The 17,089-nt window shown below is 40.4% G+C and overlaps 1 protein-coding gene across 2 annotated transcripts in view; it reads left to right on the top strand.

Moving 5' to 3' along the window:
- DACH2 (dachshund family transcription factor 2) overlaps window positions 1–15,535 on the top strand; it is a 207,602-nt gene extending 192,067 nt beyond the window's left edge. For both annotated transcript variants that reach the window (XM_053473074.1, XM_053473073.1), the window contains exons 10-12: window positions 1,246–1,389; window positions 2,321–2,386; window positions 14,528–15,535. In XM_053473074.1, the coding sequence (XP_053329049.1) occupies window positions 1,246–1,389; window positions 2,321–2,386; window positions 14,528–14,568 (251 nt within the window). In that variant the 3' untranslated portion in view covers window positions 14,569–15,535. The remainder of the gene's footprint in view (window positions 1–1,245; window positions 1,390–2,320; window positions 2,387–14,527) is intronic.
- The last annotated feature ends 1,554 nt before the right edge of the window (window positions 15,536–17,089 follow it).

Raw genomic sequence — 17,089 nt, 5'->3', positions numbered from 1 at the left:
TCATTTTTCTTGCAATCATTTACTTTGCATTGGGTTAAAAAATATTACGGGTTGTCATCTTTTATAAATAGGCGAGTTAAGTAGGAAGTAATAAAATTGATAACGCTTTGGCAGGCCCTTTTCTGTCATTGGTGAAATTAGCAGGACTGAAATAGTTTCGTTTTACTCTTTAGCTAAATATATTGAGTGTTGCACACTTTGTTCCATTTGAATATATCACCGCGAAGCTGTTAAGCAACCATTATACTGAATATAGTCTGGGACCGGTATGAAATATCTCATTAGAAAGTGTATAGATCTCATCCAAAGAACATTCTTCTTCATGAAATACTCTCGCAACCAGAGAAACATATTTATACGCTCCAGGAAAAGATATAAGAATAATAATATATCACAATTATTCTGCAGAACTCCTTCCTGAAGATTAAAAGATAACGATGCTGTCGTAATTATATAAATTAACATTACTATTTAACAATAGTGATTACAAGTTATCCTATTTACTGATATTTTAAGTGTTATCTACCAACATTGGCCAAACTACTAATAATTTTGTACTAGAAATGTTTATAGTTAGAAGAAAACGCTATGTTTTAGAGAGATTTTAATTTATATATTTTTATATATATTTTATATATATATATATATCCACGCACCACATTTCCAGTATAGAATAAGTCAAACATTGCTTATTTAACACAAATTTGGTGATTTTTTTTTATTGATTTCCTCTTGGAAAAAACCTTTTTTTCTATTTGTTTTTTTTCTATTTGGTGATTTATTCAGTGAACCTTCATTATTTTTATATATTTAATACGGTACTTGAAATCATGCCAGAATAAATAAAAAGGAACATAAGTAGATATAAGATATAAATATAATATATAATATAATAAATATATATATATATATATATATATATATATATATATATATTTTTTTTTTATTAAATACAGAGTCCCCCATATATATATATACTTTTTTTCTTTGGACATATATATATATATATATATATATATATATATATATTTTATAATTCTTAAGCTTTTCTATTATTCTGAGATGTTAGACGACATACAGTTTAAAAGGAACATGAAAACACTAACAACATTTGTATCACCGGGCGCTCCGCTATTGGAAACGATTATAGAGGGGACTTCGTAGAGGGAGATCAGACTCGTTCGGGAAGAAGATACCTCCGAGAATAGAACCGACTGTAACGGTTATTATTTTTCTGTCTTTCAGCAACAATTCAGAAGCGCTTGAAGAAAGAGAAAAAGGCTAAGAGAAAATTGCAGGAAGCCCTGGAGTTCGAGTCGAAAAGAAGGGAGCAAGTTGAACAGGCACTTAAACAAGCCACGTCAGGAGAGGGACTGCGGATGTTAAACGGTAACGCAGCCCCGGGACATCACGAACCTGAAGTTATTACATGGCACTATCCGTAGAGCGCCAACAGAGTCCGTAGCGCTGTTACAAAAGGAAGGGGAAAACTAACGGCGTTAAAATTGGCCATATACAAAATGGGCAATAAGATTAACACAGGGTAATACATTGGACTGCAAGATTACAATCTATTACATCGGAATCCAGGATTAAGATAATATCATTATCTATAAGAGGATTTGGGTTTGTCAGGATCCCCTCGTCCCACCATGTGATATGTTTGTCATTTATTAGCGAAATAAAAAAGAACTCATACACAGCATACACATAGATTGATTGTATCACTGTCTAGGTTGGGTCGGCTGTCCCTGGCTGTCATAGATCTATCTGCATTGCCGATGTACGGAGGTTTTACTGTACTGAGAAGGTAGTAGATAAATGGAACAGCTTGGCAGCAGAAGTGGTAGATGACCGTGTCTGAATCCCTACACTGGGAAAAAGGGCAGACCAGGTGGGCCGAATGGTTCTTATCTGCCGTCAGACTATATATTCCTATGCATATTGGTTTCCCCAAAGATAAACTTGACATTAAGCCATATGCCGATCCCATGCATGTTTAAATACACTCACTGTATTAGCCTCTACCACTTCTACTAGGAGGCTGTTCCACTTATCTACAACCCTCTTCTAATGTTAGATCATGAACTCTTGTTCTAACGCTTCTCCTCCTTTAAAATAAACTTCCCTCCTGGACTTTGTTAAACCCCTTCATGTATTTAAATGTTTCCATCCTACCCCCCCCCTCTCTCTCTCTTCTTTATATATATTTCTATATGTTACAAAATGCCCAATGTAGCCACGGTTCTTGTAACTAAATGATTTAAAAAATATAAATTTTTAAGTCCATCTAATCAATTAATAATTTGATGTTTTGCAGACGCTTGCATCCCAGAGATGGAAACAGAACACAGCGGGTCGCAACATGATAGCCCCCCAATGCAAGGTAAATAATTGCGAAAGCTGCAGTCTTAAGGGTCCCACAAGAATAGGCGTCTCGGACCCCCTATAGGATTACACTTTCCTTGAGAATGGGAGCTGTTAAGTTCTCTTTTATTGGCGAATGCCTCATGCAGGAACAGGACGGACATAAAACGCAATATTTCCCCCTGATTTACGGGAGATGGAGATGCGCATCTGGATATCGGCAGCTCTTGTGGTGGTTGATTTCGTTTGACCTTTTGCTCAAAATAATGTGTTTCTGAGTGGCGGCGGACGGACGATAATTTATTTCACAAGTGAAATGTGTGAATTTCATCCTCCGCTTCAGGAAGTGTTTAATTATACCCCTAAGCCCAAAGTCAGCCATGTCTAATCCGCGCTAATAACTAATCTTTTTATTTTTGCTAATCAGCTATCGTTAATGTTTTATATGTTTATGGAAAAATTACAACGCGTGACCGTTTAATGTTAGGGACCAGTGCAAAGTGCCAAAGAAGGACCCCTCTTCAGCATCGTTCCTTGGTTGCCATGGTGACTACTCCATGTTTAAATGTTTAATTTTCTAAATCTCTAAGTAGTTCTTTTTTTAGAAGGGTAACATGCACCCCAACATTACAGACGACCAGTCTCGATTTTGCCCCACTTTCCCCCCGAGCTCTACCTCAGTAGTAGTTGGGGGGTATATTAGGTGGCGTCATGGAAACTGTGATGGTGGTCAATGCTGCAAAAAAATTTTTTCGTAAGGGATGGACAGTGGGGCAGCTACATAGGGTGGCAGGGAAGGGCCTGATAATTAGGACTATCTTGTAGAAACTGGGACACATGGGAGGTATGGTAAAGTAAGCATAGAGTAACCTCTATGGCAGCAGACCAGCACTGAACATGTTAATAAAAGGAGACATTCTATTTCTTAACTCTCTCCTTGTTGGGCTGCCGTATGGAGCACAAATATAATTTCTCTTGTATAAATAGACATAAAGAGAGTGAGTTATACGAATGCACAGCCGCCGACATCTTGGGGCAATAAACTCATTCAAGAGGTAGTAGAGACCGGTACTTTATGCCTCGGGAAAGGGTGGAGTGATACATACAGACCGCCATCTGCGCGGTATTGTGTCATCGAAATGAACCGCATGGTTTATGACAAGTTAATACCCCCCCGAGCCGAGAGGGGCACTTTTGCATTGTAGGGTGTGGTTAGGGGCGTGGCTGAGGAGGGGCTTTAATAGGAATTTTCGGGCATTTGTAACAGTGTGTTATTCTCACACAATATATTTAATACATATATTTCATGCTGTTTCTATATAAATTACCGTGGCTTTTACGGCTGGAGAACCCTCATACCCAGCAAACATTCTGAGCTCCTAGAAAAAAAAAGGGACAACTGGGGAGGAAAAAAGAAGAGAGAGAGGGGTTCGGGGTCCAAAAAAACCGCTTAGAAGATATAAAGTCACGCGTGACTCTAAGATCTGATGGTGCCAACGCCACCATCAGATCTGCAGAATAAAAGCACCCGTCATTAACCATTTCACCCCCTCAGTCTCCCATTCACATAGCAAAACATATTGGGTGTCATTAAAAGCACCTTGAGATCAATGATTCTTGCAAATGACATTCGAGTATCATTGAAGGAGTGTTTTTTTTTTTTTGTTTTGGGTTTTTTTTTTTGCTGATAAAAGCAAATTGAATTAGCAACAACAAGATCGCCTAAAAAAAAAAAAAAAAGAAAAAAAAGGAAAAAAAAAAAAAAACTAAACTGAACAGCAGCACCATTAGCCAACAAAGTAATATTTTCTCTTTACTGCTCTGTGCCATTTAGTTATTATCCTATTGGAAATCTAATTATAATCCTTTTACTCCCTAGTCAAACTTCACAGTTTTTGCAAGCTTAGCACTGACAAGTGATTTCATTACATTTGATTGCCCGCTCCCGGATTGACTTAACTTCTCTCCGAGACCTAAAAGCCTTCTCGCTTTCTCAGATTCCCTGTTTGCACATTATGGAAACAGCTCCTTTAATTAATTAGCACGAGCAGCAGTAACGTGAACTGCTGAACAGAAAATAACATCACTTTATGACCGCACCGAGAATTCTTCTTTTGCATGTTTATACCTTGCTTAAGTTTTATATGATTTCATTGTTAGGAGTTGTTTGTACAATGTATCATCTACAGCCTGCGCAACGCTTAAGGCTGCGGGCAAGATTCCCGGGGCAGTATGGACGCGGAACCTATACCCGTCATAGAAATTGGGGAAAGGGACATTGATTTTTAATGAGAGTGGCGTATCATGGACACTATGGTTTTTTTTCCATACAATGGTCAAATAATGCGTGATCTTAAAAGTATATTTTAGGATCTAATACAATTTAATTTTATTTGCAAATTTATATTTTTTGAAATTTCTTTTTTTCAGTTTCTTAGAGATTATCAGTTTATTCCATAACATATATATATATATATATATATATATATTTTTTTTTATTATTATTATTATTATTTTACAATAAACACAAAATTATTTTTTCTCTTTACCAGTCCATCCTTGGAAGCGGGTGTCCAGCTTCTATAAACTTGTGTCAGTAAATTGTTTAGTCCATTGTACTGCCCTCTGGCACTAAGAGGGTTAAGCACGGCTGGAGCGCACATATGGAGCATTGTATAGGGTGACCACTTGAAGATTAAAACCATTTAAAATAATATATTTGAACATTTATATTAAAATTTGTTGCTTTTTTTAATCGAAATATAGCCAAATACAAATGAAAGCTTCCAACATCTTAGATGGAGTCATCTCTAAAAACTAAGGCTTTTGCCTGTTTTTTACCCCAATTGGCTGGTCTCCGGGTGAATACTGTTATACTCTGGAGCTGAGGATCATAAGATGGGTGTTTTTTGTTCCACTGGCATATCACAGCTACAATCCCTGCTTGAATACAGGTTAAACTAAGAATATTTGTACTGTTTTGAAATGCCACCATTCTTGAAGGACCACTGCTAGGACCATAAGCAAGCCACTAACAGTCCAAACGTTGGTATAGAAATCCTGCTGATATGCTCCATCTCTGCTCTTCTGTCTGGATGCAGGGATAGCTTTAAATTCCCCTCTTCTAGATCATCCTGGACTGCGTCTCCCTTCAACCTGGGTATATTATTTGACAACAACCCCCATCATCCACCCCATCCTTCACAAGCCTGTAGGGTGCAAGCTAGATGACCATTCCGAGAACAGTAACGAAACGAAGCCTGTAGGGTGGATGCGGATCGCCCAACTGGGCGCTAATGGGGATAATTGTAGCACATTTACCAAAATTCCAGGTATGTAATGTTCAGAATCCAGCTAATTTCTTAAAAATATATATATATATATATATATGACCCCCTGATTAGAAGTGACCTTTTAAAGAGCCGTGCATCTGTACTAGATCAATAATCAATCAATACAATGTGTATGAACCCATCAAAGGAAGACGTCTGTTTCCACTCGCGCGCAGAGATTGAAATGCACGCTTTTTTACACAATGATTCCAATAAATGATTAAAAAAAGCTTTCAGCATGGAAACTAGATCACATTCTGATATTGTGTTAGGGTGCGCCAGGTGCTGCCGTTCCTTTGAAGGGATCTGTAGACCTATTAATGCTATGGGCTGCTTGTGCCTGTAAGGATCTGGTGTGAATCTGGTGTTTTCAGGGATCCCATACAGTTTTCATTTCTCTCTATTCTTGTAGTTTTTTGATGAACCCAGGAAACTCTTCATTTTAAGGGATCTGGAGTAATCTTTCAAGAGAGATTTTAAAAAAAACCACACAACTCAAGTTTCTATTGGTGGTTCGAGGTCCACGGATAAAATCCGTTTAGTAGGCCGAATGGGGCATTAAATTGTATGTTTCTGTGTTCTTTGGTGAACATGCTACCCGCAATATTACATTTTTCAATTTTGCTCCCTATTTTACATCTTATTTTAACCAAGGAGACACCTGGCACTGTGTTTGGATTGCGAACGTAAAGATGAAGAGATTCTTCCCGCCGTCCCGGCGAACGTTCCGATGACAGGGGAGCTCGACGATTTAATTGAGTCGGAGTCTTGAAGCTTGTTCGGAATTGCATCTACATCTTATTCACGTAATGGATGCGATTCGTAGGTCTCACTGTACACAGCTCCGGAGAGTTGTTAGCTTAAAAAGCTTGTTCTGCCCAGTCAGCATCTTTGAGACAACCAAGCTGGTAAATTATTGAGTAACCTTAGTGACTCCCGTTTACAATAACATTACTTTGGCCTGTTGTCATGTATCGCTTTCAGCTGCCGACTTCCCAATTAATTTCCTCGTGTCTGCATTTTTCTCCTGATGTCATGAGTTTACTTGTAGGGTGTAGGCTTGTAGGGTCAGAATCCTGTATGCGCTATTTCATTTTGCCCTAAGAACGCCCGGTCGGTAAGATCTGGATACAATTTTTAAACGGTTACATTCGTATGTATTCCACATCAGTAACATTACTTTAATTCCCAAACCCTTCCCAGATTGAGCGTTTTAAGCACGTAAGATTCTCTTTAATTTTTCAGGGAATGCTTCATTGTCATGTGACACGAAAGTAGACGTCGGAAAGTTGTCATAGAAACAGAAAATATTCTGTTAAGGTGATTATACCTTAAAGGGAAAAGGGTGCAACGACTGATCGGCAGGTAGAGAGTGTTTTGACTGTTTTGTCTAAGTGGAACAGCAGCTTTAAACATGGCTGACAACATTAAATATTTAAATATACATTTTTTGTTTCTCAGATTGCAATGAGAAATTCTATTGACTATGGTTGATATAATTTTATAGCATTTAAAATAAAAGCCGAGGTTACCCCCAAAACATAACTTGCCTTTTAAAGATCGGGGGACGCCTTCAGACAACTGAAAACCGGGGAAAGACGGCCAAGTCCAGGGACATCTCCTACAAAACAGGGGAAGTTCCGGCCCTAGGAGTTCTAGGCTAGCATAGTTGGACCATAGGCAAGCTATGTTTCCGAAGCCCCCTCTGTCGTACGGTTGCCTGCCGACATAGGAAAGAACCTCTTGGGGGGGGGGGGGGGCGCAGCTTAAAAGCTCAGCACTCTTTCTATATGGTAGGGTCAGCCTTTGAGACTTTGAAACTCTTAAAATATTAACCCTTTAATGGCCCGTCGTGCAGATTCTATGTAGCGACTCATTGTCATTATTTCAAGAGTCACCTGCATTCAAGCAGGGCCAGGACAAGCAGTAATTTGGAGTCTTAGATACTATTAAAATCTTTCCTTTCACCTTGGGACCTTGAGACCGGGGCAAAAAACCCTGAGATTCAGGGTGGAACGTATCTGGTTAGATTAATGCTTCTTCCACGCGCAGCAAAACCCAATCCTCAAATTTATCTTTTCCTTAAAAATCTCAACATTTCTTCAGTCTGTTTAAAAAAAAACAAACTAAAATAAAACGTTGATTTGTTTATTTTGCGCGCGCGGCTCTGCTTTTGTCCTTTTTTACCCCGCGTTTTACGACACACAATGATTTACCCAGCATTTTCTTCTCTAAAATGTCCCTCCTTAGGGAGAATTACAATTATTGAAGGATTTTTCAGCGCTGCGAGAATTTGTGAGATCTTTACTCTGTGTAAAATCCTCTTCAAATGCCTTGCTTATTAAGCTATTCATGCATTTCGCTGTAGGTTATAAAGCAAAGGAACGGGCACAAGGGGGCTATAAGCATATTTTAGTGTTACCGAATATCATTTATACAGTTTTTATATAGTCAATATTACCCCTTGAGAACGAGATTAGGCTTTAAACTAAATCTACAGTTTTGCTCACCTTTGTATAATACTCTCTTTAATGGAACGAAACCCACGTAAATGAATATTTGATTAGTGAGAAAACGAAATAAATGAATGCATTTATTGCACAGAGGCTCATACAAATCTTCCATGCGCGGAGCGGTGAAACGCTATAAAGCCGTATATCGTTTACATTGAACTGTTTTAAAGGGCTAAGTAGTCTCCTGTGCTCTGGATCTCGTGTATGCCAGGACACATTAGTCAGACAAGCACCGATCCTGCTTATCTCCACAAAACATCGCGTCAAGGTTGACTTTGCTAAAACTCTTAAAGGTGCTGTTCCACTTACAGGAATTGCACTCTCTGGTATCTTAAGTAAGTAAACCTCAGCAGATCTGTCATTGTATTCTTTCATTGGGAGGTTTAAAGGGACACTCCGACCATTGTAGACATTTCACCTGCCCGTGTCACCACCCAGAGTCTTGCTGGGATTCCCATCTCCCCCAAGTCCCCAGTCTCTGTGCCGTCTGCCAGTTCCCCAGTCTGCTGCCAGTTCCCGGGGGCCTTGCCGTCGGTCATGTCCTGTTAGTTTTGTGCCTGTAGATGGTGCCTAAGAAGTCTAAGGCTTCAGTAGACCTCGGTCAGCAGCCCAGCACTTCTAAACCTGCCTTCCACACCCAGGGTCTTGAGGAACCTGCACCCCCATCTTATAAACAATGCATATTAAAGCACTGTCAGGAACCACTAGATTGGAACCATTGACCCTAAGTATGGTAGACATTTCACCTGCTCATGTCACCACCCAGAGTCTTTCTGGGATTTACGCCTCCCCCTTGTCCCCAGACTCTGCGTCGTCTGCCAGTTCCCCAGTCTGCTGCCAGTTCCCGGCGGCCTTGCCATTGGCCAATTCCTGTTAGTTTTGTGCCTGTAGATGGTGCCTAAGACGTCTAAGGCTGCAGAAGACCTCGGTCAGCAACCCGGCACTTCTTAAGCTGCCTTCCTCACCCAGGGTCTGGAGAAACCTGCACAGAGACTCCCAATTCACCTGGTACCTGCAGTCATGGCAAGAACTCACAGAGTACTTTAATACCCATTCTTCTTTGGTAAACTGTGTTTTCCTTATTGCCGTAATTTTTCTAACATGTTCAAATTACTTAAACAGAAGAAAGCAGAAGAAGAAGGCAGAAGAAGATGGCGTTCTCTGTATTTCTCATATATTCCAGTAGTAGTCATGATTACACTGAGTGACATTAAATCAATGATGATTTGTCTATACCATTTTATCACATGCCTTAGAATCAAGGCGGAGAGGCTAACTGTGTATTGAATTTAAGTCTGGCAGGCAGACGGAATTGGTAAATCCAATTTATTTATACTACATGAATTCTAATTGGGAAGAAAATAAAAAATGTTCATTAATATAACATTTTAGATGTTCTAAGAACATTTGAGGTTTTTCAGCTGACATTAGTACAGTCTATAATAGTTGTTATTTAGACTTAATCTTCTCTTTCATGTCCCAGCCTTCTTAATAAATTGCAGTATGTTTAGCTTATTAATAATAACCTAAATCAAACGAATACAGTATTTTTATCATACCTAGGAAATAAGCTGACCCTGAAATTCTTCAAAAATGAATTAATAGCCCATCATTAAGATTCTATGGAGTGACTCACAAAATGTGGTAATCAGTTGGCTCTAATACAGCTCCTCGTGGAAACCTTGACTTGCCATTATTTAAAGATACACAATTGAGTCACCTGCATTCAAGCAGGGATATCAACCATAACATACTGGTAGGAAAAGCACCAATTGATGGCCTTAGGTATGATAACAATAGAGTTTAATAGGAAGGAGTCAGTTCCGGACTGTGCCTGTGAGAATCTGCCCCTTTACCCTGAGACCCCCCCAAAAAAAACTTACCTCAGACCTTAGTGTTCCCAGGTATGGTTCCATTGTATCAACATTTATTTAAAATGTCAGGGAGAAAACAGAACTATAGCTTAATATGTAGATTTAGGCCTAAATAATATGAGTTTTGTTGCATTTCTCCCCATGTATTGACTCTATCGGCAGTGGTACATGTTTGGTGACATAGGACACTTTATAGGTTGGGCAAGGATCTCAGAACAACATCGACATCAGCACTGAATGAAAATGTTTAGGAGCAGTACCATGGAAGTTCCCATGATCCTTTAAGTAAAGGTGATTTAGAAAGTGTAACACTTTTCTTGTCAGGTTTGGATCCTGGTGAAGAATAGAGGCAAAAGGTGATAATTGTTGACCTTATTTGCATGCACCTACCCAGAATCCCTTGTGGTTGTGGCAGCGCCATGAGATTTCTGAGGGAACAACAAGCCTTCTGGTTTGTCTGGTGTCTGTAGATGAGTGTTTAATAATACTTCTACTACCCCCTTAATTTTAAGTGGAAGGGTTTCCATCACCTTTACCCACCATAACTTATGTAATGGTATTTCTTGTACTACCAAAAGCCTCAAGTCAGTATGACAACCTCATGTCAATGAGTCCCATTAGGGATTAAACAGGCCAAGGTAGCAAGGGCCTGAGGTGCTGCCCTGGCATAACACTGGAGTCACTTTTTTGCATGTCCGCTGAGGAAGGTGTGTGCACGATATGTACCGAGGACTTTTGTTACCTTGCACACTTTATTTTCACTGACCCTTATGGGCTTGTGGAATGAGCAGAATTTATTTGATGTCAGCCAGAAATGGCTGGACAATTATTTATGTCTATTAATTGTTGGTCTGATTTCATGTTACTGAACACGGCGAGGCAACTACATGTTTTTTTGATTATGATTTGGCAATTTTGTTTTGGGGCACTACACTGCGGTTGCAGCTTGACTTAGCTGGTAGAGGTATATATGGCACCTTACCTCTTCCATAAAGGGGTCTTACCCTTCGGGGTTTTGACCTGAAGTTAAAGGGCTCTTACCTTTCAGGGTTAGACCCAATGATCCAGCCCACCCGCAGGGGAGGGAAGGAATTCAGTTCGGTACATCCCTTTGCACAGAATGCAGCACATAGAGGAGCACAACACCTCGGGCTCCCCCCAAAAAATAAAAATAAGGATGAAACAGCTGTCCATGAGTGGTGATCTGGCTATTGCACCTCTTCCCGAGTTTTGTCTAAAGGCTGTCCTGTACAGCAGGCAATTACTTTCAAGGGATCCATGTATAAAGTGGATGTAGAAGCAAAAGTTGATCGTTGTTGACCTTATTTGCATGCGCCTACCCAGAATCCCTTGTGGTTGTGGCAGCACCATGAGATTTCTGAGGGAACAACGAGCCTTCTGGCTTGTCTGGTGTCTGTAGATGAGTGTTTACTAATACTTCTACATACCCCTAACTTTTAGTGGAAGGGTTTTCCATCACCTTTACCCACCATAACTTATATAGGATGTGTTATCGCCCGTTAAGCGCTACACCGATGAGGCATGTGTCTCCAGTGAACTTTCTCAGTGTTTACGCTTGTGGCCGAATGTGTGCTGTGCACTGGTCAGTGCCAGCAGTTGGGTAGCAGCTTCTGATAAGTTAACGCGGCAATTCTTCCCCCCATGTATCGTATATATCTTGATTTTATCCTCTTGTGAACCATTTGCTTTCAGGGTAATGTCAAGACTGCACCATTTCTAATAAAAAAAAAAAAAAAAACAGTAAGAGGCTCTCTGTTGAGCTGCACAGTATTCAGTTTTTACAGAAGTTTCAAAATGGAATCTTAAATAATGAATTATTTTAACTACATCTTTACTTCATAAATAATATACAAATGTCAGTGTTGTGAAGGCTAGTTTTTTAAACCAATTTTGTTTACCCTGCTTATAAATAAATTATGCTAAACTTTACTGTTATCTGTATTATTCAAGCGCTTCACTTAGCAGACTTATTTTTCTTGTCTATTCAGCAAATATATATATATTTCTTTAAAGGAAGCAGATTGAAGCAGATAACAAATTATAGGATATTAGAGATCCCTGTAGCTGGAGGTCAAACTCTTAAGTGATTAATATTTACTTAACATTTTCCAAGTGCATTGATAGCGATATTTATTAAGAAAGATTAAATTATTACAAATGTATATAAATACTTTAATCACGTTTTCCCCAATTATTGTTTTTATTTGTTGTTGTTTTTTTGGAATCTCAAACAGTTTCCCAGGCTCGATGAAACATTTTTATTGAAATGTTTTGTTCTGTGTTTTTTCCCGGTCTTGTTTCATGTTTACATCCAGAATACATATTAAATCATCTTTGTTTGGAGTACAAGATCTCTTAAAGCCCAAACCATTCAGTTACTAATTAGCTGCTTCCTGCTCCTAATGAAGTGAGCACGCCGGCTTTGGATTAAAATTCAGCCACCGCTCTCCCCTGTTTACGCTTCCAGATGTTTTTTGCTTTATCTAGGTGTTTATTCTGACAGCTACGGCTAAATGATAAATCACTCATATTATGGCTGAAATGCATTTTGAAATTGAAATGTGGCAAGCTTTGAAATTGTTCCAAGGATCAGTGTCACGTAGCAGGTCAATAATGGTTCTTATCTTATAATGCATTCGCTATTGGCATATGCAAAACGGGATAGGAAGAAATGTTGATTTTGCTTTCATTCTTACACAAAACGGTAATTCCGTTATCATCACAACATCTATGGATTTAGCTTCATCTTTGCTTGCATGGCCGGTGTTAGAAACCCGGACTCCTCTAATGCTTGGGGCCAGTAAAATGTTACGGGATTTTGCCCCATCGTTTGTGACCTGACTGGGGGACTTGTTGGTTTTTGGTAGAGCTAATCGCAGGTACTGTTATATGTAATGGGATTGGGAGACATCTGTAAGAGAAACATGGGAATCCACACCATGCAGCGATCCCAGCGGCACCTAATGGGTGAAGCCCAACAATATCAATATATATATACCGTATTGGCTCGGATATAGGCCGCCCCCGTATATAGGCCGCACCCTAAAAGTTTGGTGCTTTTTTAAAGAAAAAGTTTTTTTTCTTTAAAAAAGCACCAAAAAAAACATGCTGCCACTCTGTCCTCCCTGCCCGAGATATGCTACCGCTGTCCTCCCTCCCCGCGATACGCTGCCGCTGTCCTCCCTCCCCGAGATACGCTGCCACTGTCCTCCCTCCCCGAGATACGCTGCCACTGTCCTCCCTCCCCGAGATACGCTGCCGCTGTCCTCCCTCCCCGAGATACGCTGCCGCTGTCCTCCCTCCCCGAGATATGCTGCCGCTGTCCTCCCTCCCCGCGATACGCTGCCGCTGTCCTCCCTCCCCGAGATACGCTGCCACTGTCCTCCCTCCCCGCGATACGCTGCCGCTGTCCTCCCTCCCCGCGATACGCTGCCGCTGTCCTCCCTCCCCGCGATACGCTGCCGCTGTCCTCCCTCCCCGCGATACGCTGCCGCTGTCCTCCCTCCCCGCGATACGCTGCCGCTGTCCTCCTCTGCCCCCCCTCCTCGACTTACCGGAGCAGACTCCCGGGTGTCTTGCGGGGCCGGCGAGGGACATCTACGCAATACGCGTATGCAACTTCCGGTACCGGTACCGGAAGTTGCATACGCGTATTGCGTAGATGTCTCCCGCCGGCCCCGCAAGACACCCGGGAGTCTGCTCCGGTAAGTCGGGGGTGGGCAGAGGTAAAACGCTTAGATAACCTCCCGTGCCGGCACCCCCCCCCGTGGGAAGTGCTGGCAGGGGAGGCTGTCTGAGCGTATCGGGGAGAAGGATGCAGGTCCCCTGCACCGCTGCGGGGGATCTGTATCTTAACCCCGCTGCCTGCCCGGCGCCCGGGACTGCATGTCCCGGGCGTCGGGCGCTAGACCCCGAATATAGGCCGCACCCCCACTTTAAAAACTTAAAGTGGGGGAAAAAAGTGCGGCCTATATTCGAGCCAATACGGTATATATATATATATATGCCAGGGGTCTTTGGGTTTTCTTTTGCCGATAATGTTCACCGTTAATCTTGGTTCTGGATTTCTGGATAAAAATATGAGATGGAATTTTTTTAATATACATTTTTATACCTTTTTCACTATATTAATTCAGATCACATCAGAGACGTTTTAAAGAAGAAGACACACAATTATTATTATTATTATTTGTTTTATATAGCACCATCCAATTCCGTAGCGCTGTACAATGAAACGAATGAATCCTTGAAGATGCATGCAGTCTCTGCTCTCGTTGTGGTTTGCGTAGTAAAAATAGAAACCTGCGCCGGATCAATAAAAGCTGCAAATGGATATTCCGAATCAGAAATGAATATTAGTTAAAAGTTGTTTGAGCATCAGATTAATTATTCATTCGCTTTTATGTTCCCTTTTTCCTAGAAAACAGGACGTACATAAAGCCTCCTCCGATAATGTATTGAAGAAGCCAACGGACATCGTTTTCTGAAGACTACACTGTTCATAAGGAAGGTTCCTCCCGACCTCTGATGCCTTCGGTTTCGAAAGAAAAAAATGAAATAAAATAAAAAAAAAGATGAAATAAAGCATGAAATGAGAAGGACTTATTTGAGCAATTTTGGCGTTTGCTGCATCCAGAGCTGCCGTGTCATTGTAGTGATAACAAGGGACTTCCAGCAAAATTGTCTTATCGATCTGACCCAGATGAGAATATTAGATTGTAGATTTTCGGAACAGAAGAAAAACAAAATCAACATTTTTAAGCACATTTGAAAGTTACCCCCCATCACCCACCTGACTTTGAATTTGTTCTTTTTTGATATTTCTTCTCTTTTCTTTACATTTTTTTTGAGTGCTAGATACTAGACATCGCATTTCAAGACCCCTCGGCACTCGACTCATTCGTTTCGATATTTATCTATGTTGTTCAGCTTCGGCACAATTGTTTGTCAAGACTCGGCAAAGTCCCGTACCGGTTTTCCTTGTGACTCAACCAGAAAATGTTTATATCACTGATAACCACTCATCACAGAACAGTATCATTTTGTTTCAAAATTTAGCTTTGTCTACCAGGGCTGATCCTCAGTATATATTACATTTTGAAGAAGAAGGAAAAAAAAAAAAAGTGTGTACATTTTTTAAAAAAAATAAAAACAAAGTTGTACAAATGACGCTTAAAATGAAACGACCAAGCTAGGTGTGTAAAAACGCATCATTCGGCAGCTGGAATAATGGGGATTGCGACTCCTTTTTACAATCAGCTTGGAATTTGGTCTTTTAAACAAAACGAAGTTGCGGTAGCGTGTTAGATAATGGAACCTTTTAACTACGGTTTCTCTGTTGTACCATATTAAGTTAAAATACAACTTCTTTGTTAAAATGTTCTTGCTAAGATACAGTATTAAAACTTTTTTTTTTTGTTTCGTTTGACTTTCCACTCGTCGATGCCTGATTTCGTGTGTTGTTTTAAATGGGACGGATAAAATAATCCAAAAATCTGCCTAAAGAAAATTACTGAGTATCACTCTGAGGCTGGTTTAATAATAATAATAATAATAAAAAATTAGACACACTGGTATTAAAAAAGGTGCTTAAGGAGTATCGGCTGTGAATATCAAATGCAAGAGCACCACATGCAATGGTATGAATGTTGCTCAATTATTTAATGTTTATTTAAAACATTCTTTTTTAAAAAAAGGGTAAAGTATATATAACTATACTATACTATATACTGCTGCTTTATGCCTTCAAAAATTAGAACAGAAAAAAACTGGTCATTCACTGTTAGCCAAAAAGCAATATAACATTATAAAAATAAATAAAACCATTTTCTTTCCCCACCTGAAGGTAACACATGCTTCACACCGTTAATTGAGCAAAGGTGAACCAGTGCTCCAAGCAGTAAGGTCACGCTGGAAACCAAGTCCCCAATCTTCGTCTATACTCCTCACAGGGGGGGCGAAACCGAAAAAAAGGGATCTCCTAGGACCCCTCTGCTGAAATGGGACCCACTGTAGTCTTCAAGGAGGCGTGGTGGCCAAAAAGCTCAACTTAAATATATATTAGGTAATACCTCTTGGCGCTACATATCTTATAATGTTTATTTTGTGTCTGTGCTAAAACCGTAGAGTTTTGCAAGCATCAACAATGGTACAGTGGATGTGGTTTCAGAGCAGTTGGGTATTAATTAGAATATTCTAAACGCAGAATAGTAAAAGGGCTACCTAAAAGCTGTCCCAGAACACTTCACTGGGCATGTTTAGCGACTTGTGGTTTGTGGTTTGCGCGGAACGGCCTAATCTAGAGCAAGAAACAGGTCACTGTCCTAGACTGCCATTAGACTGATCCTCAGCCTGCTTCAAGACTACTCCATCACTGGCAGTCTCAAGGAGGAGACCATGAACCATCAGCCCGTCTCCTCTGGTCTCATAAACGCTTGGACTTTTGTGATATCCCTTTCTACCTGTCCACTCCCTTATCCTTAGGTGTTAATATCAATTTTTGCTACTTTAGACTATGTTCCATTACAGAGGGAAAATCTCCCATCAACATATCGGCCTTATCCCACTCACAAGGGCAGCCAAGAACCAAAATTCAAGGCAAATTTCCTCTGCGGGGGGAAGCAACAAAACTTGAGATTTTCTTACATGGGGGACACACGAGAGCTCAGGCTAATTGCTCTTTTCTCTGTTAATGTAGCCTTATACTTCTATGTGCACAATATATCCGTTTGGGGTTCACCCCAGGTGTACCAGTGAGTCCGGATACAGACCTCCTTACTCGTGTATTCCATGAGTGATGTCAACTGCAACTTATTGATAAAGCCTTGCTAGAAAAGTCTTTCTATGGTTGCTGGCTTCCAATGCATTTGGGGAGTTTGCATTGTATTTCCAATCTGTGCTTCTTTTGGGTGGCAATGAGTTTGTTGGCTGGGGGCTTGATGGCCGCTAATCTTATTTGTTTTGCATTGTTGCACACCATCAA

This window comes from Spea bombifrons, chromosome 8, assembly GCF_027358695.1.
Source record: "Spea bombifrons isolate aSpeBom1 chromosome 8, aSpeBom1.2.pri, whole genome shotgun sequence".
Classification (NCBI taxonomy): Eukaryota; Metazoa; Chordata; class Amphibia; order Anura; family Pelobatidae; genus Spea; species Spea bombifrons.
This window is presented reverse-complemented; position numbering and strand designations above follow the sequence as displayed.